Genomic DNA, 27,822 nt, shown 5'->3' on the forward strand with positions numbered 1-27,822 from the left:
ACAAAGTGATATTTTTACTGGATTCATGTCCTTGTATCCTCCCCCCCCCCCCCCCCCCCCTTTCTTTTTATCTTGTATATATGGCATTTCAGTCTCAAAATGAGCGGAAGAAATATTTCGAAAGAGTCTCTGTCATACTTAACCAACACCCTAAATGTGTATTCCTATGATTTTTTTTACATTTAGAACTTACCTTCAATTTTCAATATAGCAACTTGAAAGGGAAATTTTTAACTATACTTTGAGAAGTTCCTGTTAGAATTTTTTCCTTGATTTTGTATTACTTAAGAGAGAAGAAAGTCATCCTAAAATAATTCAATAACCATGGGACATGGAGACGCGATTTGTATTCCTACATATCTTACAAAATGTACATAACAATTATTAAATTACATATTTATGCTTCTGCAAAAACTTATAGTAGAGTGTAAATAAAGTCTTTGGTTAACGTTAACATAATATGTACTATTACCAGAAAATGGCCTTTATACAACACTTCAGCTTAATGTTATTGTCATCCTCTTTTGCTTCTCTGCACTGCCTGGGAGACTGTTTCAAAAAAGCTTGTTAAATTGCAATAAATTTGTAATCTTTCTCTGAATGGGACTTTTTGGAACAGTTCAAACTATGCATCGAAGCTGAAAATAAAGAAGACACATATTCCTTATTAATCTATTTAAATTTATCACAGTTGATACATGACACGTCATTGTGCTAGTGTTAATTTGTAATGAAAAGTCCTGGTTCTTCCAAACCAACATTTTCAGTTAAAACTTTTGCAGCGCACTAATCTCTGATGAAGATGTGGAAGCACTTGCAGCAACGGTTTCACTAATATTCAAAAAAAAAATTCAGCTATCTACTCCTAATGTAACATATAAACTGACTTAGAGCCATAATAATTAAAATTGTCCATTTTGGCATCGATAAACCGCTGGCACTAGTGGTCAGCTGCGTGTGAACTATAGTCGCCGAAGTTAGAGAGCTCAAACTGAGCTCACTAGCTACTCTAGGGCTCTTCATATTTACTAAGCTGCCGATTTTCTCAGCCTCCCGCACGCAGGCCTCCAACTGAAGACTCGATGGAAATCTGTGAAATCGAAATTGTAAATCGTTTAACTCTGGCACAAGCTGAAAGTGATGATAGAGATGCATTTTCTGCATTGAGCGGAAACTACAGTGGCTCGAATCCATATCAGTGGTGTAGATATTAAATTAAGTTTTCTCATGATATTGTAAATCAAACGTGTTATCCAAGATATCAAAATAAATACCTTTCGATAGATTGCACTACCACAAAAATATCCGTTTCCACAGTTACGTAGCCTCGAATGGTACACTGGGCCACCTGGATTTGTCTTTGAAGACCTCGTAACAAAGCTTTGAGGTTGACTGCCTCGGTTGAATGATTTTGTAGAGCGTACAGAGCTCTATCTATCTGTTTTCTACTGTAGAGTAACCGCAGAGAGCCTCCACAAATGGGGCAACACGCACCAGGTGGAGTAACACCTATGGAAATGCAGTTTCGATTCTGTTACTCTATTTCAAAGGTTTTGCTAAGAAATGTTTAAAATGCATAGATAGATTGCTCTACAGGGTGTTATTTTCTCGGGAGGATCTAAATAACGATAAAAAATTATAAATCGGTTATATTGAGGCAAAGTTGCGCAATGAATATGCCAGTTAAATTAGAGAGCCATCGGAATTTTTCAATTTAAAGCGGCCTATTCGTTGTTCTATCTTAACCGACTTCGTATCTTTTACGGTTACCGAGATCCTCAGAGTTGAACTCCAGAAACGAACATTCTGTATATTGCTAAAAACGCATTTTCTATGACCTCAGTTTAATTTACGTTAATAAAAATAACTTGCACCAATAAACTTAACAACTTTTCACACTCAGTCTATTGACCAGATTTATTGTGTAATTTTTGATAATAAATTGAATTTAGAGATAAACTTGCATTTGGTATTATTGGTGCAGCAACCTCTAAAAAATGCTCTTTTCCGACTCGAGTTTGACTGTTAGCTTCAATTTGGTATTTTTACCTAAACATAATGGATCTGCCAATTTAGGACATTTCACATTGGGGCATTGCCTGGACCTTGTGGGAGTAATAAGGCCAATGGCTAAGCAGGGACCATCATAATCCATTGATACCATATCGGCGTTTGCTGCACATTCAGAGTTGTAGCTCCGTCCGTTTATACCACACACCTAAATTCAACAAAAAATAAGAAAAATTGGGGAAATGTGCCAATGAAAAATGTGATTTCAATTCGAAAATGGATCGTTCATCTTCGCATTCAGAAGATCATGAAACTTTCAATTCACAAAAGTATATTATTGCGATCACTTACTTGTCCTTTTCGCCTGCAATGTTTTAAACAGGGTCCCCTATAAGCTAATTTGGCATTATGGTGTGCTAACAAGCAGGAGTTATCAAACTGTTGATTGTCGACATCACAAACAGGTTCCGTAGGTAGGCTAGAGCATTCTGTGGCACCATCAACTAAAATTGAAAAAACATCAAAATTGATTCAAAAATTATTGGTGGGCATTGTGCTGGTAAGTATCACTTACCACATTCGTATTGTCTGCAAGGCTTGTGCATCAAGGATAAACAAGTCTGCACTTTGGGAACGCATTTCCGCCCAATTGGGCACGCGTTGGGTTTACATGGATTCAGACAAGGAAGAAGTTCGATGTCAGCATCGTTTAATCCTGCACATCTAAATTCAATAAACTAATCATTATAACTCAGCTAAATCATTTGACGCAATAAATATAATTTTTGGAGGGGTGCAATATAAGAATAAAAGTGGTTCCTAGGAGGAACAGTAGAATCTCCTTCCCTGAGTTAAAGATAGGCCCCTGTTTGCCATAAACACCGTAGAAATAAATGTTCAATTTAGCAATTTATCCGACTTAATTAACGAGTAAGCGACTTACTTTGCCAAACATGCCGAAGGATAGGTGATTCCGTTTCTTCCACAGACTGGGACGTAATGAGGAGGGCAGTTACAGGGTAAAGTGGTATAAGCGGTGTTTCTACCCCCAACCGAGCTGCTTTCACATTGTCTCTTGCTGCAAGTCAGTTCACCAGCATAGCAACTGCAGCTATTGCAGTCAATGTTGAAATTGGAACCGTGGAGTTGCTGACTATTACCTGGAATAAGTAGGAACCACATAAGGAAAAGTAGTTCGGGAATATGAAGTTCAAGTGTCTTCTGGCGATTTAAAAATTCAAAACCCGAAACATTTTTTAACGCAAATATAATTGAACAAAGCTGCGTTAGTTTATTCCTTTTAAAGATGCCCAATTTTTTAAAAATATTTATTTAATATTTTTTTATTGATTCATTTATTTTTTTACGTTATTTTAAATTTTTTTTTATGAAAAAATATTTTCTTGCTGCGTTATGTTGGATTGATAAAGCCCCTAGCTCTTACCAAGTAAACATGAAGTTAACGAGACACAAGGCAATGGCTGACACTCCTCTATCTTGTTTCTGTTGCACTTGCATATCTTCAAACATCCCTTGGGATTATTGGGGATAGGTATTCTCACATATGAACCATGTGGTACCTAAACACTATTAAATTCTCCTAAACATATTGAAAGTATAAACTTACCATGTATTGGGACACTTCTCCCAATTTGCACCCAGGCTGACAAGAATAAGGCTTACAATCAGCACCATGATCGCAATTTCTATTTATCAAGCAAATTTCATTGTGGTCGCATGGGTTCTCTTTACAAGGGCTTGACACTTGTCCTAAGAATTTTAAAGTCATCGCTAATAAAACTTAAAATTAAATCAAAAATTAAACTAATGATTGTTGAAAATGAAAATTAAAGCAACAGTAAAATTATTAAAAAAACATTAAATATATTAAACAAAATTAAAATAACTTACCGCTTATTCTTGGATAAATTGCAGCTGAAGGGGTGAGATATTCATCGACTTTGATGCAAGGCATATTAGGGTCCTCTGGAGACAAAGTTTGGCATATATTTTCAGGTGAATAAATTGGAGATATCCTGCTCCAATCCGCACATTCCGCAAGAATTTGAAGGCAAACGTCGCGGCATATTTGGTTTGCATGGGATTCCCTAACGATCAAAGCGTAAATTCAATTAGTTCATATATCTTATAAAGGGAGAATCATCTTTGACTTGAGGCGCAATTTGTTGAATTTCGGTCAAGAACTCATTATTAGAAAATTCTACGCAATTTAAAAAAAAAAGTCGCAGAAAAGTGAGCATCCAGATAATCACGACTTCATTGGTCTCAGTTAGGCATTTCGTTGGCACACCCAGTACAATGAGTTAAATTAATGCTAGAGAGAAATGCAATAAAGTACTGCTCTTCCTTGATGCATTCGCTTGAATGCGCTCAATGCGTTTACTTTTCTATAAGGTGTCTTTAAACATAGTGCCATAAATTCAACTATGTATTCTCGATCCCAAAATATGACAAAAACTTAATGCGAACATATATCGAAAGGCGCTTCGTTTTCGATATACAGGGTGTAAAAGGTTGGTTCCTGAGAACGGTTTTTTATTAATATTTTCGAAATGTTTCGAGATAAATTAATGAAGTTTTATAGTTTATTATAATTTTTTATGCCCTTTTTGAGTCTCTATGAAGAAATAGCCACATTTTTCCAAGGACGGGTAATACGGGGGGGGGGGGGGGGGGTAGTACTTAAAAGTACTTAAACTTTTTTGTACTTAATTTTATTATTGACGATTTTATAGGAAAAATACTAAACTTGAAGATTTTTACATAAAAGAGTGCTCTTGTTGAAAGTCGAAGTCTTAAGAGTTTTCGAAAAAATTGAGATTTATTACACCTAGACCCCTAGAGAAATGTGGCAATTTCTTCATAAAGAATCAAAAAGAGCATAAAAAGTTATAATAAACTACAAAATGTTATTAATTTATTTCGAAACGTTTCGAAAATATTAATAAAAAACCATCCTCAGACACTAACCTTTCATACCGTGTATATCGAAAACGAAGCGTCTTTGGATATATATTTGTATGAAGTTTTCGTTCTATTTTGGGACCTAGAATGTGTGGTTGAATTTGCGACACTATGTTCATGGACACCTTGTACCTCAGTTCTATTAATTCATATTTTATAGAAGATCCATGTCAAACGACATCATAGAGTAGTGACCAAACTCCACTAAAAACTATTGAGCGAAATAAAATAAGGGGTGGGGAGACGCTATTTTGGTTCTTACTGTACCATTTGATACTCTTACCTTGAGCATGGTTTTATCTGCAAAGTACAAGCAACAGCTTTCCAAACATTGGAGCACTTTTCATCAGGTTTAAGCGGTATGGTTAGCAAGCCTGGCAAAGTAATATTATGCTGATTTTGCCATAAGGTCACCTCACTTCTTGCGGCATCATCTGCTTGTGGTGTACAGGACCGAAATAATTCCGTTGGGCGATTGTTGAAGTTAGTGCAGAATGATAGACCATCGCAACCAAGTTCACATGGTTCGTCAACTAAGACAATGAATTAATAGTGAAGAATGTGAATAATAAAAATAAAAGGAAGTCAAGTTTTCAACTTTTGGAACATGTTGAATACAATAGAATGAGCACCGGTACTACGCGAACTATATCCGTTTCATGCACTTTTTCTATTCAAATAGTTAAAGAGTAAGAAGCAAGTTTCTAGAATTTCATAAAGAGATTAAGAAACATGAACCACCATTCACTCATGTTTCCATTGGCTTACTCGGAAACCTAGTTATGGGTATTGGGAGAACTATTTGAACAGGAAGAAATCAAGAACGAAGTCCGGAGATCATACTAAACAGAAAAGCAACGACAATTATTTGAAAGAATTTACTTAAGCAACTTTTGATTCGCCTGTATTAATGAAGGAATGTTGCAATGAGAGTGGAACTCTATGGGGATCCAAGGATTGCAATTTTAATACAACTGAGTCTGAGAATAAGGAATCATATGTCTCATGAAGAGCTAAAACTGGATGAAGATGAAACTAAAGAAGGAAGGTTTCTGGAAAGTCGTTGAATTTACAAAACGGTTGTCAGATAACTTTGGGCTGATGAGCTACCTCAAAGAAACACATCATATAGTAGATGATTTTCAATTTAAGAGTTAAAATATGGAATATCGCGTATTAATTTAAAGTTAATACCTCCTAGGGAAATTAGATCTAAAACATATACCTTCATCAATACAATTCCGTAATGCCTCCTCATTAACATTCGTTAGACACTTCCGATGGAAATCCTCCCAAGATGTCGACCACGACTTCGTGAAAGTTTTTGAACACAATCTGGCACACTGTGTCGAATTACTATTTTGACAACAGTGCCATTTGGCACTATCCATGCCCACCCTTTCAATCCTGGATATTTCTGCAGAAGAGGCATCTTGGGGTTCGTCGCTGGATGGATGTATAAAACACTGCCAAAATTTCTCCTAAAAGGGGCCTTTTTAGTAGAGATTTGAAGGTGCACGAGCTGGTCAATAAAGTATCTAACCTGTGGCAAAGGTGGTCCGCATCCACCCAACTGCAGCCCATCAATGATCTCTTGTACTGTGGTTTTTTGCGATAGTACATCTTTGCACGTTTCCCGACACTTTATATTATTTGACTTATCACAGCAATACATTACTGGAATTGAGCGAATATTAAAATACACATGAACATTAAAAGAAGAACAAAAACCTACACTTAAGAGTATTTTTGGCTGGAGTAACCTTAATAATGTCTTTAACGCACTCGATTACTCTGGGACTAGTCACCTCACACTCATCTTTCAGTCTTTGTCTTTGGTACTTTGTGGGGGTTAATTGACTCCGGAAAATATCACTGAAAAGAAAAGAAGGGTTCAGAGGAAATGCTTCTTCAGTGCTGAGTAAAGTCCAAGGAGCATTGAGTGAAATAGTCCAAACTTTGCTGCGCTACAAAACTGAGCTAGTTTCTTTTACCTGCACGATTCAATGCACTCCTCATTCCTAGCTCCACTGCAGCAGTCTTCTCCAATTTTTTGTTTGTCTATGCAAGTGAAAAAAGGAATTTCGTCACTAGGTCTGCAGCTGCGCACTAGATCTTCAGAAGAAGTCGCAGTGATGCAAGCTCTTCTACAGTTTTCACTGTAGGGAATAGAGCAGCAAGTGCGACCCGGCCACGTGTCACCTCTGGACATGTCTGTGAAAAAATTAAGTTTTAATGGTACAAACGTTTATGGAAAATGATGCATTTTCTGTAGCGCACTTTACTGACATTTGCAATTCGGATTTTCTCTATAATCGACAATTTTACATCTGAGTAGCGAAGTAAAATTTTCTCATAATAGAATTCCGATAGAACGAACCTTCAAGGAACTTGGCCTGTCGTTCGTTTATGCGGAGGTTCGTTATAGGCGACTGAGAAAAAATGCTGTTTGATTCAAAATTTCAGTTTTAACCAAATGCTAAATTGTACAATTTTTCATCGTAGTAACTATTTACTAATATGTCATATAAAATATTACACATATCTATTAAATGAGAAAAAAAATAAAAATTGAAAAAAACAACAAAAATCTCAAATAAAATCGAAGTTTTGGTAGAAAAGATGTTCGTGATTTGACTCTGCACTTTGCGGTTTTTCAATATCTCTTGAGTTATTTTGTTTTACAAAAGATCTGTCGTATTTTTTTCTGAATAATTTATCTGTACATGATTTGTTCCCATCTTTGAAGCATAAAGGACCTTTTGAGCTGTGGAGATTACAACTTTATCATTCTTGTCAACTTTCTCCTCATCACTCGAACCGTTTTCATATTGATCATTGGCAGTTATTTTAACAATGTCAATATCACTGGAAAATTCATCAACTTCCACGTGGTCATCAATCATGTTATATTCATGTAAGTTAATTTCCCCGAAATCAGATATATGTTGGTTTTTGGCCTATTCGCTTAAATCCAATTCTGGTTCTTCCTTATTATTTTGTGTTAAATCTATTGTGCAAGAGGGAGCTAATATTCGTTTGTATATTCTTCCTCAACACTGAAACCTGCATTTTTAAAACAGCTGAAAACTGTCTTTTGAGAACCGTTTCTCCAGGCAATATTAAACAGTAAAATTGCTTCCAATAAAGAAATTTTAAATTCATTTTTTTTGTCATGAGCGTCAATTGAAGTGTACGCTAACTGTGTACACTTGAAGGGTGGTTGATTAAGAGTCTAAATCAAATCCAAACATTTACAAATTAATTATGGACAATAACTACTCGGTAGTTTATACTTCTAATTGATTTATATTATAATCCTTGTTTTATTGCGTTCAATAACGAACAATGATGCTGCTGTAAGCGAACCTTGAGACAGCTCGCTCACAACAGCACCTCTCGATGGTTCGTTATAACCGAGCTCGAAGCTCCAGAAAATAATAAATATGGTATGTTATAGTCGAATGTTCGTTATATCCGAGTTTCTTATAATCGAGTAAAAATGCATTAGTTTTATGGGAACTTGGACGGGACTTTTCTGTTCGTTTGTTATAACCGAGTGTTCGTTACAGCACGTGTTCCTTACACTCGAATTCTACTGTATTTGGTAAATAACGTTTTATCAAATGAAGAAATCAAAATTTCAATACGAACAATAATTTAATTAATTACTCTATCGAGTTTATCGAAATAATGTGGTCGGGCTTCCTGGAAAGTAGAAGGTCAAAAGATGCTGATAAATTGTTGAAAAATACGTAATGTTTATTACATTATTTGTGCAAGAAGTCATGATGGGTTCAACAAATCCTTTGAAATGATGCCGAAAGATGCCGTATTCTCGTGTTCGCATTTGCAATGCTTGCAGCATTGCAAATGCGCATACATATTTTGCTTTCAGTAGAATTGTTCTTAAGAAAGGTCAGTACTTTATCTAAGCAATATTTTGAAGCGATGGTTTAGGGTATTATTTTTTAAGCTTCAAGCACCGAATTTGCCCGAACCCAACTTAGGTGTTTTATTTTAAAAAATGACTCGTTTACAACGTAATTTAAAATTCAAATGAAGAAGAGACAATGGCTGCGTTACGTGTAACCAATTTGGAACATGTCCATTGCCCACAATGGAGCGGTTGGGTTGGTTGAAATATGATTTGTCAAAATTCCATGCTCACATCCGTGTTTCAAATTTAAAGTTTTTTTTTATTTTTTATTGCAAATTTAAGGCAATTTATTCGAAGTAGAAAGAACGCAGGTTTTGCCAGTTAGCTTATTATGCAAAATAGTTACTACACGATAAACGCATTCCGAAGAAGAGGCTTATGCTCACTTTAATGAACTTAATGCGACGAAGAACGGGGCCATTTAATTGGTTCGATTTCGTGTTATTGGCTACTTCGTTTTCTGAATCTTCGCTGATTAACACAGGCCAAATGAGATAAGCGAGTGTTTGAATTTATGTTGGAAGATATAATTTCGTATTTGCTTTTTTATGCATAGAAATACATGAAGAGGCCATCTAATTATCCCAATGGTTCCAATTGAGTAAAACTAGCTACATACCGCCAGTAATTTATTTTTGGATTATGACCGAGTGGGCATTAAGCACCCATGCAATAATTGAAGAATAAGCAGACGGGTATTAAAATCATATTAAATTTATAATTTACTGCTGATAAAATATGGACACTTACCATTAAATGTAGCATTGAGACACTCCCAAAAAGCTACCTGGAAATGAAACAAAAATCATAATATGGACAAGTAATGAAATAAAAAGTTAAATATCATAAATAAATATTGAGAATTTGGTTTTTGTTTATATTCGTTAGCCATATGCAGGGTCAAAATTGCATGCAAGATAGGTAGAATGGTGTAGAAAAATAGTAAATCGCTCTTGGTATTGGAAAAGTTAACTATAAAATATGTAGGATAACGAAAGGTAAATAATCCAAAAGTAATTTTGGGTATACAGGGTGGTTTAAGATATGCGGATGAAAATATCTTTTTTTAATATAACACTCTACAGTGTAATCTCGTATTAATAGGCCAAAAAATGTACAGCGAGTATAAAGCGCCAAAAAAAAAGTACCATAAGGAAAGTCTAATTAATTTCGCATAAAGGAATCTCCGGTTAGCAGGTTGGTCTACTAATACGAGACAACCTGTATATATGACGGCATATTTGAATATTCCGTTTTTTATACTGTAGCCGAGTTATTTAAAAAAAATCTTCAAATCTGACAAAAACACTTATTTAAAAATGTAGTAGCTGCTCCGATGTAATAACACATTGTATTTTATTTTATTTTTAGGTTCGTCATTTTCTTTTGAGCATTTTTGCATAATGATCCCTATACCTATCTCCAACGGTTTTTAAAATATTAATTAAAGTTCTTATTTTATTGTTCAAAATGAAGCTCTGAGAAAACTTTTATTAAAACGCAACTTAAGTACACAAAAAGCAGAAATTTTGAGGTTTTGATAGTAATTTGCAATAGTACTAATATCTCAAATTCCCTGTATAATATCTTTCCCTTCCTCTAAATTAAGGCAGATTTTGGTATTGTTATTGTTATTATATTTCTATCAAATGTACAAAAAGAAGGCATTTTAAATTCCTGAAGAAGGTCATTTTAGATTTTAGTTTATATGGTGAATTTTATATATCATTCAATATTTGCAGTAAAGACCTTGTAAAATAATTTTAATAATAATATTATTTAGTTTTTTTGTTAATTTTTAAATTTCATTGCAATAATGTGGCATGAGTAAAGCTTCCGTTCCCCTTCGGTATTTAATTATTAAGTAACCAGAATAACAAACACTGATAGAAATTTTATCTCGATAAAGATAGTAATAAATTAATTCTAAAAGATAAAAAATATTACATAATAATTTTTCAAAGGTGCCACAAATACGGTCTCAATTGGTTCGTGTGATTCTCCTACGAACATAACTCGTACATTAAAATAACCACTCATGCCCCATGTGCATTTGCACTCCTTCCCAGATTTCTTTCATGCCATTTCCCTCAAATAATGGAAAACTATCGATGCATTCATTATTTTAAATATGGGGATCTTTCTCAATAAAAAAAAATAGTACAATTTGCACGATTCATCAGATTTATCATCGCATACGTCCAACTTAGACTTGTACGACATTCAGTCGTCTTATGAAACTTGTGTATTAATATACATACAATAATATTTTCTGAACTTGAAAATTAACTACTTTTAGCTAGCGCCGATGTCGTGTTTAGACTACAAAAAATTCAATTTAATTTGTTAAAATTAGAATCAATTAAGTTTATTGTCTTAACCTGTCTAATTGACTGATTAGTGCATACCAGAAAGTTCAGTTTATACATATACATATGTAAAATGACAAGAAAAATAAAATGATTTGGATTACCATAAGATTGTGAAAGTCACATGGATTAAGTTCGCTGCATGGCTTTTTTTTTGCTTAATAATTGCAAAACGCTTGTTATTTCATTTTTTTCTTGTATAAGCAATTATTACACTAATAATTAACTTCACTATGCATTTGAACGTAGTTGAGGTGATGTGGATAAATTCGTCGCATTTCTTGTAAAATCTTCCCGATTTCAATAAATAAACAACGATGTTCTGTACGGAATTTGGCTTTTATAAAAAAGCATCAAATTTATAAATGGTCGAATGTGTTTGTTGTTGTGATAAGTTATTTTGATACTATTGAAATGGTCATTTATATGTTAAATGATATTTATGGGAATTTAAAAAAATCATTTAATTCAATAAAATTGTCGAACTATCGAACTTCGAACTCAAAATCATTAGTTATCGTACTTTTCGGACTATAAGACGTACTTCAAAATTAGAGACGGTTTATTCAAAAAAAGATTTAAATATTATCTTCGGACCATAAGACGCACCCAAAAATTTGAGTCCATTTTTCTATGTGAAAAAGTGCGTCTTATAGTCCGAAAAATGCGGTAAATGCTCCAGTTTCTGTATGTTAAAACCTCTTCTACTTCAGAAATAAGTTTGAAACTTGCGATAAGTAAAGAAATGTTCGTAGACATTCCCATTAAATATAGCCTCATAAAGTTTCAATAGGGAAGCTTAGCGGTTAGTTCTTCAAGTTTTCAATTCACAGTGGTATCCGAAGGCCTGGGGAGCATGGAAGCACCACGTCTCAAAAGAAGGCGGTACCACATAACGAATTGTTGCCTTAGCCTGGCCATTTGGATCTCTTAAGATATACGAGAACGAGGCAAAACCTGAGGAGACAAAAACATGACCAAACGTGTCTAAAATTTAAAACATTTTCAAGATAATTATGAAGGAATGTATCATGAGAAACATAACCACACACGAAAATTTAATTAATTATTAATTACATTTTAATTATTAAGTATTTAATTAAGTACAAAATTAGGAGCCGAATTTATAGATTTATATAGTGTAAGAGTCAAATAATGTAAAAACAATTAACTAGTTTAAATCTAGGGATCTGTGGTCATAGGTACTAGGTAGTTTATATATTTACGTAAGTAACGCAAGTAGTCCCTAAAAAAGTTGTACAGCGTGGAGCTTCTAACGTTACTTTACGTTATGTCGTGTTAATTTTACGTTACTTTACCTTTAAATTAATGTTGCATTAATTTTACGTTACGTTACGATATCTTACATAATTTTCCGCTTTTAAAAAATTAAAATACACTTTTAAAAAGAGTCTGAAATGCTTTGAAAGTGGCGAAAAGTGGGGAGAAGTGCCTATGTTGGAAAATGAGAGAAGTACCTTCAGCCTACATTTTTTCTATTCCTTATTTTTAATTCGTATGTTCTTTTCTTTCGTATTCTTTTTTCCGTCAACGTCATTGTTCTGGCGGAAAAGCTGACATAACTTTATAATAGTTCACACGAACTATGAACTACTACCTGAAATTTGAGCTTATCCAATTATCAACTTGAATTGCTGTTGTCAAAAGCATTCAACTCTTGTATGATTTTAATAGTAGGTACCATGATATTCAAAAAGGCCTGCTGCAACTCTGTAACAACTGCAACAAAGCAGAAGTTTTTTTCTTTTTTTATCTTTCGTTATTGTTAGAAACTCAACTTCCACAACGACCATTGTCTCATATTAAATATGCTTCTCGAAATTGTGTAAAGCAGCAGGTGCCCAACGGCAGGTAACGATAAAGATGTCACATCAGTATATTAATAGAAAGTTATATGACATGTAGCACATCGTATGTTGTCCTGTTTTGAATTCCGCAAGCGTCTAAACACGACAACATACAAAAACTCAAATTAATCGTGGAGAATAACTAATAACCGTGTCTGACGGCGACACTGCTTGATGCACATAATGAAAATAAAGTGCCCTCATCGAAATCAACCCGAATTCTGTTCAACGCACACTTTTCTTTGTTCCACTTAACTTCAAAAAGGACAATTTGTCAAACCCGGACATCGTCTCTGCGGCGACCCATCTGGCAAATCGTTTTCGTCAAAAGAATCTAAATCTGGTTCGCTTTCAGGCCTTGATAGCTTTAAGTGTTCAAATTTATTGGCTAAGACGCGTTTTTATTAGGCAAAACTTTTATCTCGAGTGAACGCCACTTGAGAACTTTGCTTTGAAATCGTATGCGATGTTTCACGGTTAATGATTGAAACTTACCAAATGTTGTGAGCAATATTTTTGTACTTGGTTTACTGTGGTGTTCCTTAGGTCTAAGTCCGCTGCTAACTGCACCAACGATATCTGTAACAAGGAAAACAGGTAATAAAACGTCGACTATTGAGAGAAAATAAAGCAGCCGCGCAACAATAAACAACACTGTAAGAAGCCTTTAAGAAGTCTGAAAAAATGGGTGCTACTAAAGGGGGCCGAAAAGATACAAATTAACTCGAACCTAAACAAGTCGAGCTCTAGATTTATTTGCTTTTGGTTTTGCCAGTTTAAAGGACGATAATCTCCTAAAATGCAGATGAAAGGGGCCCGACTCTGATGTATTTGATGGCGTTTGGTGAGTGATTTGCTGTATAAGTTTCAAGTGCCGGGCTTAAAGTCTTGGAGTGAAAACATTTGATGTCTGGAAATAGAGCACAGGAGAATTATTGACATTTCCACTTGAAGAATGCCAAAAAACTTACTGTTTTGAGCAACGTTCAACAGTTTCACTTCAAAAGTGGCATAAGAAAAATTTTAATTGCGATTCCATTTACTGAAACGAATCGGAAGTTGTCAAATTTCAGAAAGCTTCTTTATTTAATTCTAAATTAAGCATCTTAATTGAGATCCTCATGTTTATATTCGATAGACAGTCACTCTGTGTAGGGTGGTCCATTAAAAAATTTATTGTCTGCAATTTTTGTAACAATTCAAATAACAAAATTCATTCAACAAAAAAATTTCTTCGTTTAAATAAATTATAAATAGATTAAATAGACCTTTGAAGACCCACGGTTCAAAAATTATTAAAATAACAATCAGAGCCGTAATAATAGAATTACTAAGCATTTAAATGCAGATTGCGAATGCGGAGGATGAGAATATAAAGAGTCCTTAAAAAATATGGTATAAACCAACCGACGAACTGTTCGGAGATTAGAAGAAACAGGTTCCATCTAAAAGTTTTTGATTTTTTGAAAATGACTTAAAAACGAAAATATATAAAATCGTTTTTAAAACGAAATCCACTTAGAGATAAAATTCTCTTCAAGTTTTCCCTTTAACCAGATATGCAGGCTCAATTTAAACCACACTATAGAGGTCAGAAAACCAACTCAAAACAACCATGTTTTTGGATCCCCTGGAGAGAAATTACCATAAATAGGTACAAATTTGTGTCCCTTTTTTCTTGTTGAACTTTTCCAATTATTCTGAAGAACATCACGCAACTTCTTACTTAATATTTCATAAAGTGCACATGTACTTACAGGGACAGATCCCCTTTGCCAACCTCATTACCTATAACTATAACTTCCACAGCAGGCAGTTTATCAATTCGCGGTCAACGGACTCCCCATGCACATGGCACCAACAACTAATTTTATCATTTCTATTCGCTACCGAAAGCTTTTAAATACGCGAGGTTGACATGCTGTGTATACGTATGCCCAACAGGCCGAAATGCATAAGTAAGATGGTGCATTGCACACAAAAGAGCAACGGTATAAAATATAAAAAGAAAACGTTCCTCCGAAGACCACGATCTTCCAGGCAGAAAAGGAACAATAGCACATCGGGAGGCAGTACCCAGTACCTTTGACAGGTGATGCACGCGGTGCATGCTATACAGGGTGAGCGGGACCTCCGGGGCCAAATATATCCACCAAACGTCTAAGTTATCTCAACTATTTTTCACCTGTTTCGAGGGAGCTTTTTCCACATTTCTAATATTGTAAAGGGAAATAGAAACAGGCTTAAGAGCTTATCTTTGTCTAATAAAAAATGATCCCATTCCCCGGGAATATAGCCTGCGTGTAATGTTATCTTCCTATAAAGAAGGAAGTTGTAGCGATTAATCTTTCAACGAGGCCTGAAATAAAGTCCTTTCAAGCAGACTCGTGCTGTTACCCATTAATAAGATCTCTGTCTTCTTGTGTTAAGATATTTGATAAACCCCGTAGGATCTCTTCACTCAAAATGCATCTACGGTCAAATGCTGCTAAGTCGAACACAAAAGCTGCTTTTGACCCAAATTTTTCCCTTACACGTTACGGAAATAAAATTTGGATATTTTTAGAAGTTTTCAACTTCCGCGACCAATTGCCAGACAGCATGTGAAACAATGTGAAATTACGTCTTTTGCCATGAATCGATGCCATGTCATGATACGGGGTAATGGCACTTTCTCTGGGAAATCAAAGCTAAAATTTTAGTGAGTTTAATTTAGACCACCTTTAAATTTATTTTAAGCTCACCAAAACACAAGAATAGAAAATAATGCTGTATTATTCGCACCCGAAGGTGTAAGCAGATTAAACCTGGATTATTATTTCATGAGAAAACATAGGCGGAAGGGCTTAGACGCGATCACTTTCACTGTGCTTAATTCCTTCCATATGACAATGTTCCTCTCGTTTCAAAACATGGGGCCACACTGAAATAAAATAGTTAAAGCTTAGACCTGTAAATGACCTGAAGATTTATACATAGAACAGAATGGTATAATTCGAAACATAGTGTCACGCTGAAATAAAAAAATGCACATTCAAGCTGAAGATTTATACATACAGTATGTCCGCGGGTGGGGTTGCCAAGAGGAAAAAGTTTCTTATTTTTCATTTCACGAAAAAAATGTATTCTTCGTGAAAGTTCTTGTTTGCTCCAAAACAGTTGAATCAGTTCTCATCGTTTTAATTTTCCACTTCGTTACAAAGGAATATTAAAAAATAGGTCCAAAAATTAATTCTCGTTTTGATGGCAACCGTAAACAAAGCTTAAATTAAATGACGATGTTGTGAGGGCAACGAATTTACCTAATACAGCGCCCTGGTAAAGGTAATAAAGCAATTCGTCGAGTTATCGAGGAATTTAAAAAAAATCTCTGTATATTCGCATTTACATCTCAAAATGTGATGCACAAAAATTGATCAAGCAACTCTTAATTACTAGCTCCGTATTAAACGTAAAGGAAACAAAGATAGCTCGAGATGAAAATAACCCTGCGACTCTTATTGTAATGGATCCAGTGCAACAATTGAAAATTCATCCCTTAAAACCAATTTTTAATCACGCTTTAGAGCTAGGAGGTCAAGCAAATCGTTTGGATTTCTACTTGTGGATGGACACTCAAATCATGGATATCCCATTCTTGCATCGAAGCATTGTACTCTCCAATGAAGCCACGTTCTCTAACAATGGTACTGTTTCATCTCAGCATGTAAGGTACTGGGGTCATCCCAATCTTTTTTTTCGAGTGGATGGTAATGGGTAATATTCGGCTAAAGTGAACCTATGGAGTGCAATTTCTTACCATGGTTTAATTGATCATATTTTTTCGTGTGTGAAATTTTATGTGTAGCTTCCTTTTTTTTTAATTATTGTAATAAAAACTTAATAAACAAAAGTCTTGATGATGTTCGTCATGAAAATGAGAATGGGACTTAAAAAAAATTTTAACTAAATAGACCTATATTTCGATATTTCTCTGTAACAAAAAGGAAAATTGGAATGATGAGAATTGATGCAATCGTTTTGTAACAAGCAAAGAGTTTTATGAAGAATACATTTTTCTTATAAAATAAAAAGTAAGAAATTTTCTCTTGCTGGCAACCCTATCTGGGAATATACTGTAGAGCAAAATTATTTAAGTTCCTCATTTTAAGTTAGTAATAGAATTAGTAACAAAAAAAAATGAGTAAAACATGCAACGAATACAATATAAGTTAGATTAGGGAAATCACTATGATTTCTTTAAACAGAGCAAAGAAGTGCTTGAAACAGAGTATCAAATCCAAAATTCCTGTAAATTTATACCAATATTTCTCTTAATAAGCCCTGACAAAATTCTAATTCTACAATATTTTTATCATATCTTGTTGACCCAATGTGCTATTGATTTTTTTAAGAACTCAAAGTCCAAAGATTTCTCCATGTCTCCTGCAAATTGCAACAAAATTTTCCCCAGTAAACGTCGAAAAAATTGAGATTTTTGAATATTTATATTATCGCTTGTAGACATTCTACTGCACTGATTCGGTCGTCACTACCAAAAGCTCAATTTAAACCCCCAATAGGAGTAACCGTAAGTTATTTATTTTCATCAAAACACTTCAGCCCCTTAATAATTTTAATTCCCGATTTGGTCACAAACGGCTTTTAATGACATGGCAATTGCAATATTTGACCTGCTCCTGGCCAGACCTTCTCCAGACCGTAATCTGACCAGGACGTGACCTGACCGATAATGCGATGGTCCATTAACCTTTATTTTGAACTGCCTCCATGGCAGTCTGTGATACAATTTTTCCTTCAGCCTGTTATCAAGAATTTCATCATCTTCGATAAATTCTGGTTTGGTATTCCAACAGGTTTATTAATTGAGTCTTCAATCAAAGAAATTGCTTCAAATCTGTCCTCTAAAATACGCCTGACGTTTTCTTACGGGGTCACATCAATTAGTAATTGATTCATATTCAGTTCAGCGGTTAATATGACGTCCCCTTAGGTTATGAGGTTATGAGTGTACCAGCTCAGAAAACAACCAATTTTTTTTGTGATTAAAGTTAGCATCAATTCCCACGCCAGTTATTTGAGAATAATAAACTAAAATAAACTTCAGTTATGCACATCTGGAGCAGACATAAATTAGGTTACCTATCTTTCATTTTCATGTTGCTGATGCAGGGTTGTACTTGCATTAAATGCAACATTTTTGTGCCAAGGTAAATTTTTTGGTGTATGCAGCACGCCACTGGCCGTTCAACATAGTGAGCAAAATAAAATGTAAAGGCGTATAATAACTGCGATTTATGATCAGACTTATCGGAAAACAAAGATGAGCCGTGGGCTGTTCTGTTTTAAAAGCGACCGGTTCTGTTTATAAACTTTTATATTTTAATTTTAATTACCAGCTTCAGTTTACCAATTATCTCCCGTCAATATAAACACGCAATAAAATTAAAATCGTTGGATACATGGAAACGTTTTAAATAATAAAACCATAGAGATTCTAATCGCCTGGCTATACGACTCACTGGGATGAACATAAGACAGCATCTTCATGATAAATTTCCCGATTTAGTGTTCCTTGAGTGTGCGTATGAACGTTTAGACCGGTATAAAATAGCAGTTGTCATTCTACTAATTAACCGATGTTCTTAGAATGATGTAACCTTTCTATATACTTCCGCGTTTACTACTAATGCCCATTTGCACATCTTTAGTTTAATCTCCACCTATAGTCAAACCGAAGCCTTTGAGAGATTGAATTATATTCCAAATCTGAAGCTTAAGCTTTAACTTGATCTTAAACCTTATGCAGCTGGGCTTAAACACCTCTTCGTGGTGGTTATTCAAAACTAGACGGAAACTCTATAGAGTTCCGGTTGATAACGCTCCCAGCATAGCTAAACAGCCGGGTCAATGTGTGATTTCGAGTACCATTTATGCAGGTTTTATGCGACTCAGCTTGCCATAGAAGGCCAAACTTTCTCGAAATATAAAAGAATGTTGCCAATTAATAACTTTGACAATAAAAGTCATAACTCTGTCGGTGATCCCACTGCGATCCAAATTTACTACACGTCGAACCGAAGCGAGTTGGGCATAAATTTCACAGCAGTTTTTTTTTTGTTTTTAGGTATTAAAACATTATGTGTTACAAGACCATAAACAGTGGTCATTGAAATGTTTATTTCATAGCGTGCCAGAGGGATTAATCCATTTGAAGGCTACAATTTAAGCGGCTTGTTTACCGTTGCTGGTACAGGTTTCTTCCACCGATTTGTTCTGAGGTCATACCTTAACACCAAAATTTCAAAATAAGTCCGACGTAACTTTAAGTCAAAGACATTTAAATTGACACTTATGCAGGCGTTTTACAAGAGCCGCGTTTTTCCCGAGCCTTGGGCAAATGAGCCACCTACGAAAAATTTTTTCTGGACGACGAAATTAAATTAAGAATTCATTAATTAAATTGGAAATTTTCGAAATTAATTATTTAATTCCGATATTATAACATTACCTGATAAAAATAACTGTATAGTTCACTTTTATGTCGATGCTTAACAAGTAATTATAAAATTTAATTAAATAATTAATTTCAAAGCTCTCGATTTAAAATTGAATATTTCGAGGGTCAGCTTAATTAAAGCCGGATTTCCACCACAATTGAAAGCCTGAAAAAAAGGTATGTTTCAGACTTTTTCAAAAAACGTGTTTTAGAAAAAGAATCTTTCAAATAGCAGGCGCAGATGAAATTTCTGTATTTTCCTTGTGATTCCTTCATCATCAAAGTAAATTAAACTCATTAGGAAGTGCTATTTGGTGTAACTAGCATCACATTACGGGACTACCCTTGCACTTCCTGCAGATATACCGTAAAAAGTATTATTTAAATAAATAATTTAAAAAATTACTTGAGCAAAGAGAAAAGAGAATCTTAACGATTAAGCAATAAAACTAATCTGAGCATGAAAGGAAAGATAGGGACAAACGAAATTACCTTCTTCTGGATTACTATGGCTATCCCTCTCAGCCTAGTTAAAAAAAACTACCTATTCTTATAAAAATATCCCGAGTACTGCTCTGCGAACAATAATTATGAAAATTAAGAATAATCACGGCTATGTAAAAACCCAGATGTTCATATAACTTATGTTTATATTTTATTACGACTCTCCAATGACCAATTAAGCGTATTTTTGCATAATAGGGCAATTTCTGAAGCATCGGTTTAATTTTTAAATAAATTACTAAACGAGAGGGTCTTTGATTTATACGATCTCCAGGAATAAATTTTTCGCTCATTAACATCACAATTTTAATAATTTCAGAAGGATCTAAAAACTGAACCAAAACCTGCAAATAATTTAATGAAGAAGAATGCGAAGAGTATGGCGCACTTTGGCGACACCAACGATATATTTTGGCACCCAGCCAGTGTAGAGGGTATTTCCATCTGCATGACTCGTTCGCCTATAAGTCTTTGCCCCTCAAAGTGAGACGAGAAATTTATAATTCCAGAGTATGTCCGCACCGGTTAATTTATGAATCCAATTAACAGCTTGTATAATGAATAACATTCACATTTAATGAACTTCAAACTTACAGGACGACACAGTTATTTCAATGGCAAAATAGTAAATGAGGAGACACGGAACACAAACAAACCCGACATAAAAATCAATTTGTATTGCATTTATTATTAATTCAAGAAAGGTCTAAAAGCATTCTGGCATGCATGAAAGAGGGAAACGCAAGACAATCATATTGATGGCACTGGAGGTTGGTATTGCGCATTCTAATGGTCGGCAATGATGTCGTCTTCATTAATATTAATCAATGCAAAACTCATTTTAATTTCTGAAAGCATATACAAAGGGAAAATTTACGATTAGGTCGGTATGAATTTGATTATTCATGGCTGTCTTGGAGAGGGCTACGTGTGATGTTGAATGATGGGGATGTCTGCGAGATGTAAATGCTTTCTGAATGAAAAATATACGCGGTACAATACCGTAATACAGGGTATTTAGTACAATACAGGGTGTTTGAAACGTGACCTACTCATTGAAATCTCGAAAACGATAACAGCTACAGGGTTGCTTAAATAGGGGCAAAGTGCTATTTTTATGGTTAGCAATCCCGGCCAGGTTCCCAAAAGTATCGAACGAAACCTTAAATCAAGCAAAGTTTAATGGGAAGGAGATGGGTCTGAGATTGACCCTGGATAATTCGCTTGAAGTCCTGGAAGCTAAGAAGAACGTTTTTAGGGACGTTTATTTTATAAAACTTTCAAAATCGCCAAAAATAGGTACTACCGTCACTCTGTATTTGAGAAATCGATAGAAATGTTGCAACTCCGTCTGTGCAGGCTTGTAGAGCGCATCGAACCGAATAATTTAAGCTGTGTCTCAAGGTAAGTGCTATATGATTTCCCGGGATATCTTTCAAGACCGGCCGGGGAACCTCGGACATCCAGACCCGAACTTTTCAAAATATATCCAAAATTTTGGATTTCTTCAAAATTTTCTGCAGCGTAAAATTCAACCGTGAACGCAGAAAGAGTACTCAACAACACGGAAACAACAAAAAGAATTTTTATTTCCGTGGAAAAAATTTCAAGGATGAGAGCCCTAATAGACACAGAAGGTGCTCTATGTTGTCCAGTGTTAGATCAAAAATCTCTATGTAAAACAACGATAAAAACCTGATTAGGAGCTTAATTTTGAGCTAAAAAAATACGAATTTACCTGAGCCTTGTTTACCTGAATTAAAAAAAATAAAAAAACCAAAACTACTTACATTTTCACAAATACTCCTACAGGTCCCAGTGGTGTGTGCGCAGCACATCAAATCTGAAAAAACATACGTTAACATCTATTAATTCGTTTTATTAATGTTGTTTAAAAAAGGTCCAATAATTGCTACTTTGAGTATTATGTAAATTGATTCGATAACAGGTAATCTTTGAAATTTTTCTTCAAAGAAATTTATGGTAGACTACTATAACTGTCTCATATCCTATGTATCTAATTTTCAGCGGCATATTGTTTTGACTTTCATCATTTTACACACAAACGCATGGAAACTGTTTGTTTACGTCTTAGTTTCCACGATGGAACAATAATTTGAGTTTACGACCAGAAGGCGTTGTTATACTTTTACGGCCCGTCACTCAGGACAACGGGCCGTAAAGATGCAATAACACCCGTCGCTCTTGGCAACGAGGCGTAAACTAAACAAAATGCGTGCCTTTATTGAAAAATCTCTTTTGGGCGTAAAGTGTAGTACGTACCATGGGTGGAAAGGGAGGACGACTAACCTCTTGACCAAACTTATGCGTAACCCCTCAACTTCGGGCGTAATTTTCTTGCACCAACGGTCTACACGTAAATGACTTATTACGTCGCTGTTACAGCTAAACATCGAACGCTAACAGTTTCAGAATCCTGCCATTAATCTACTAAATAGCCCGGTATTTTCGGAGAGGTTACATCTTGCTGTTTACCAAAACAGCACCCAATTCCTCACAAATTACCCCTTGCCTTAAGCTAAGTAATAAGAGAACCATGCTATTCTCAAAACAAACATGTACATCTGCCTCGATGGAAAAATTGCTGTGCCAACGCGTACTAGCAACTCGCGTTAAATTTATTGAGCTAATTTAAACTTGCAAAAAAACCAAGAGAATAGAGAGAAAGAGAGAAGAGGAGGAGCTCAAGAGGCATAAGCCCGTAAATAAACTGGGTAGACTGTTATTTGCTTTTGTTAGTTTGTCACAAGGCGAGTTCGTTGATACAGTCTGTGCTAATTACTGAAGCCAGGTGGGCTTACACCTACAATATGTTTGAGAGGTAAATATACTGGGATACTGGGAATAGTGATGTTGCAGAATTTGCCGTAAAACTACTATTAATGTGAATAATGATATTAACAGTTGGTTGACATCGCAACAATGTAGGGCAACAATGTAGGGTAACAAATTACCATATCGGTTGCATAATTGTGCACATGTTTAGAAGCGTATATATTATCCCAAATTGCCCCCTCGAGCCATTAAACTAGGGATAGCTAATGATTGCAATTTCCGAATTACCATAATTATCATAACTTATGCAAAACAAAGCGAGATTTGATAAATTATCGATTACCGGACTAGTTTCTCAAGGTAGATTTGGGGAATTTAATCTTCTGGCCCAGAGAAAACAGCTTTCAAAGCAGCCTTTTGGGCTCAAAAATGCCATTTCCAGGGATGTCATGTAGTGCAAGGCCGGCAGTAATGATGAACCCCATGAGACTGCATGTTTTATATTTGCACAGGGTGTCCGTTTTTGAACCACGAGGAAACTTGGTAATTTGGAGTCCAAGAATATATCGTTTCAAAATTTAAAAAAATCATAATTTTGCTAAGGTATCATCAAGCCTTGAAACTAAATAAAAAATAAACGAAACCCGTTTTCCAGTGGGTGTTTAATATCGCTCAAGACACTTCTCCCCATAAGAGATATAAACTGGCAAGTGAGGATCGTAAAGGAGAATATATTAGGTGCCCCATCTGTCGGCCGCAAACGACAAGTTTTGTTAACTAAAGCTAGCACGGGTCCTAAGCGTTTAATTTGATTTTTAACGAGTGTGAGCAATGGTGCCTAGCAAAAGACTGAGGAGAACCATCATGAGGCACTCATGCATAACCGCATTACCCTATAACTTAATCAACGTCTCGTATTGTAAATGTCGCAATTCGATTTCCTTAAGTTGTCAGCGACCCACACAAGCAAATAACAATAAACAATCTCCGCAATAATCAGATCAGTGTTATGGTTAATGGCAATTATTATAATACACGACGATATTTACGACACAATCATTTGATTGGCCGACAAACATTATGAACAACATTGTTACATTGAAAATGGGATTGTCACAATTTATATGCAGATTTAAGTATTTAAAATTAAATGAGCTCCCGTTCTGTTGGCATTGTTAATGTACTTTTCTTGCAGTTGTTTTTCTTATTATTAACAAGTACCACCATTGTTGGCATAATTATTCACTTGAAATGCCATTCAAATCCATCGAATGTTGGGCCGTTAAGGGGAAGTACTTAGTACTTGTGTAATGTCTATTTACCTATGCATATTCAATATTAAGCGAGTGTCTCCCACAGTATGTTAAACAACTGTGGCCGGATGGTTTGACGCCTCAGACTTGTTTGATGCCATTACTGGAAATATGATACTTACAGATGATTACGAACAGCTTACATATATGAACATGTAAAGTTATAGACAACATAATGCATTTTCCCTCGGCCTTCATCCGTTAATTAATTTGTTATGTTTGTTAATTTCTACTTACACGTTAATTATGAGGTCCAATTTAGGTAGAGAAGCTCCATCGTATAGGAGGCAAGCGTGATTTCATAACTGACGATGTAGAGAAAAACCAGTACCCAGAGTTTTTTTCATTATCTACTCTTGACTCTATTCAAGTAATATGGTAAGCACCTACTAGGCATTTTAATTATATGGAATTTATAATTTCGAAGAAAACACGCTAAGAAGATGTACCTCAAGAAGAAAAAATACATTACAAGCACAAAAATTAAAATTAATTAAAAATAATTAATTTGGAAAAATTAATTATACATTAATTTAGAGAAATTCATTACAAATTAATTTTTAAAAATAATTAGAAATTCATTCAAAATTGATAAGATATATAAAGAAAAAGTGCGGAAAATATCTTTTACAATTCAAAGGTAATAGCCCGGAAGGGTTCGTGACGTGACTTGAATTTAAAAAAACTTCAAGAAACTCATTAGATGTAAAATTTAGAGACGTTAATAAGTACCTACAATAATACGAACTGCAAAAGCTTGATTTTCTGCTTTAAGAAAATTAATATACAGGGTGTCCCGAAATTAAGCCACCATACTTAAACAGCGTAAATTACGTCCAAAAATAACACCAAAACTTTATATAAACATATATCGAAAAACGCTTTTTTAACGATCTATGGCTCTTTAAAGACATAACTCTGATGATGGTTATTTTGACATATTTCCAAAACGGTGCAAGATAACTTTATGAAATTTGGTAAGATTTTATACTTTTTAAACCTTAATTGACTGATGCGGTTGAATGGAAAATATTTCGTCAGAGGCGTGCCGCACGGGGGGCGTCGGAGTTAAAAAATGCTACATTTTTTTTATGTGCCCGGTTTTTTAGCTGCTGATGCAAAATTATGAAACCACATATGTATCCAGAAAAAAAATGTACTCTTGGTTCATATTGATAGAACGCTCCATTTTCGAATAAAATTAATTTGAACATTACATTGCATGACAAATACAAATGATGCTTAAAACGATCATTTTCAACCATATCAAAACTATTAAACAATAATAAAAAAAAACAACAAGAAATTGAAATGACACATTTTTAGAGTAAGTTTTCAAATAAGTTACTGTTTTGTTGGATATACAGTCTAGACCGTCTTTTTATGCTCTGGGAGGCACGAAGAATTTGAAACAGATTTTCTTTTTTGAACGGTAACTTATTTGAAAACTTACTCTAAAAATGTGTCATTTCAATTTCTTGTTGTTTTTTTTTATTATTGTTTAATAGTTTTGATATGGTTGAAAATGATCGTTTTAAGCATCATTTGTATTTGTCATGCAATGTAATGTTCAAATTAATTTTATTCGAAAATGGAGCGTTCTATCAATGTGAACCAAGAGTACCTTTTTTTTCTGGACACATATGTGGTTTCATAATTTTGCATCAGCAGCTAAAAAACCGGGCACATAAAAAAAATGTAGCATTTTTTAACTCCGACGCCCCCCGTGCGGCACGCCTCTGACGAAATATTTTCCATTCAACCGCATCAGTCAATTAAGGTTTAAAAAGTATAAAATCTTACCAAATTTCATAAAGTTATCTTGCACCGTTTTGGAAATATGTCAAAATAACCATCATCAGAGTTATGTCTTTAAAGAGCCATAGATCGTTAAAAAAGCGTTTTTCGATATGTTTATATAAAGTTTTGGTGTTATTTTTGGACGTAATTTACGCTGTTTAAGTATGGTGCCTTAATTTCGGGACACCCTGTATTTTTGTAGTCCCTAATTTTATTAACCCTTAATAATTCGTAAATTTGCTCGTTAATAAAATTAATGCTTCCTGACTGACTAGATGCAACGAAATCTATTAAGGCGGTTCACTGTTGGGTCAATAATACACGTTATACGCAAAATCGCTTTAAAAATAAACACATTTTTAAATATTATATGCAGTTTTATGTTAATGAAACCAAAACAAAAACTTTCAAAATCAGAATTAAAAATACCATGGCCATTTATCATTAATATGATGGATTCCTCTCTCCCTGCTTCATATTCTCCACTCTTTGGAAGAAATTCCTTTCGGCCCTGATAAATCGCAACCATTCACACTTTTCATTACACAAATAAGCACATCTAAATTTTCGTGCTGAACACAGACTAAAGATTTAGTTTTAGTATTTTTTTGTCTCCCGGAGGAAATTCAAATAACTTTCGTCCTTCACGACGAAGCATTAAATTTCAACAAATGCTGGTAGAGGTCGTCGGTAGACGATTTTTTAGTAAATCTAAATCTAGAATATCGCATCTGTTGATTTCACTCAGGCCAGGACCTTGTGAAACGTTTGGCGACCATTGGTTTAGGAGTTTGACCGCGGGATTGATGGTTTGCGGGATTGACCTCCTAGATCTTCCGATCTTACCGCACTGGATTTTTACTTGTAGGGCAAGATAAAAAACCAAGTTTACATCAAACAAGGAATTGAGTTGTGATGTAAGTTTGCAGGAAATATTTAAGATTTCTAGATGCCTCTGTGAGGGAATATGAATTAAAATTCGTATGAAGCGAGCGGCGAGTCCGCGGAGAACGACAGTTTCTCACATATTTACAGCAGTAATCCCAATAATGAAATAAACAGGAATTGACAAATTGACGACTGTCCCGCTTAATGAATTTGAACTCTGCAAAGTTCACGTCTAATCGGCATAATCATTTTAAATGAACGCAACTTGTGCAGCTAATTTTCCTTTTAAGACATGAAAAACGTATATGAATAATAAATAGGTTTCAAATTTTTTTTTATTACAAAAAAATGCATCTCTTATTATTTGCATACCTTGTGCGTAAACCCCGTAACCCGCCAAAACAACTAATCCCCACATTAAATTCGCAAAAGTTCTTAAAGTAAGACACATCTTCGGGCATTCCAGGAGACGCCTCGTCAGGACGTCGGGACGCCCGGCGTCCGTCCGGCAAATAGTCATTTGTTTTGATAAATGTGGACGCACGCGTTAAACGCTGGAATTCAGGTTCGATCGCGCACTGCTCATTTTGAAAGCCACAACACGACTGAATTGACTTTAGCTGTTGTCTTAACTTCTGCGTTACTTTGGGATTGGTTGAGACCGGGCTATGCGGGGCCAATGGGAGATCAGGTTGATAAGAGAATTTAAGATTTTTTTTTTGGTATAAAAATACAAATGTTGATCGAACAACAGGTTGTCGAAGACAATTTTGAAGGACTAGATTTCACCTATCTGCTCCAATATACTGTGTAAAGTAATGGTGGCCTACACGCATCCTTTGGTATTTAC

At 34.9% G+C, this 27,822-nt stretch overlaps 1 protein-coding gene across 1 annotated transcript; it reads right to left on the reverse strand.

Moving 5' to 3' along the window:
* Window positions 1-323: 323 nt before the first annotated feature.
* Reck (Reversion-inducing-cysteine-rich protein with kazal motifs) lies at window positions 324-27,629 on the reverse strand. Its single transcript, XM_066398062.1, has 18 exons — window positions 27,345-27,629; window positions 21,966-22,018; window positions 13,668-13,751; window positions 9,686-9,722; window positions 6,990-7,209; window positions 6,731-6,870; window positions 6,539-6,672; window positions 6,221-6,476; window positions 5,279-5,528; window positions 3,922-4,118; window positions 3,638-3,780; window positions 3,455-3,590; window positions 2,954-3,170; window positions 2,585-2,733; window positions 2,362-2,513; window positions 2,050-2,218; window positions 1,275-1,509; window positions 324-1,090 (listed from the first exon to the last, which is right to left on the reverse strand). Exons 1-18 carry the CDS (start codon window positions 27,490-27,492, stop codon window positions 856-858), a joined length of 2,955 nt encoding a protein of 984 aa, XP_066254159.1. The 5' UTR covers window positions 27,493-27,629; the 3' UTR covers window positions 324-855.
* Between the last annotated feature and the right edge of the window lie 193 nt (window positions 27,630-27,822).

The sequence above is a fragment of the Euwallacea similis genome, chromosome 1 (assembly GCF_039881205.1).
Source record: "Euwallacea similis isolate ESF13 chromosome 1, ESF131.1, whole genome shotgun sequence".
Lineage (NCBI taxonomy): Eukaryota > Metazoa > Arthropoda > Insecta > Coleoptera > Curculionidae > Euwallacea > Euwallacea similis.

Excerpts from the sequence above, each read along its gene's own strand:
- Reck (XM_066398062.1), bottom strand. The coding sequence starts at position 27,492 with ATGACTATTTGCCGGACGGACGCCGGGCGTCCCGACGTCCTGACGAGG. Across the intron at positions 7,210-9,685 it reads TCTCAATGCTACATTTAATG|ACATGTCCAGAGGTGACACG; the intron begins GTAAGTGTCCAT and ends ATTTTTTCACAG. Across the intron at positions 1,091-1,274 it reads GTAGTGCAATCTATCGAAAG|ATTTCCATCGAGTCTTCAGT; the intron begins GTATTTATTTTG and ends TCGATTTCACAG.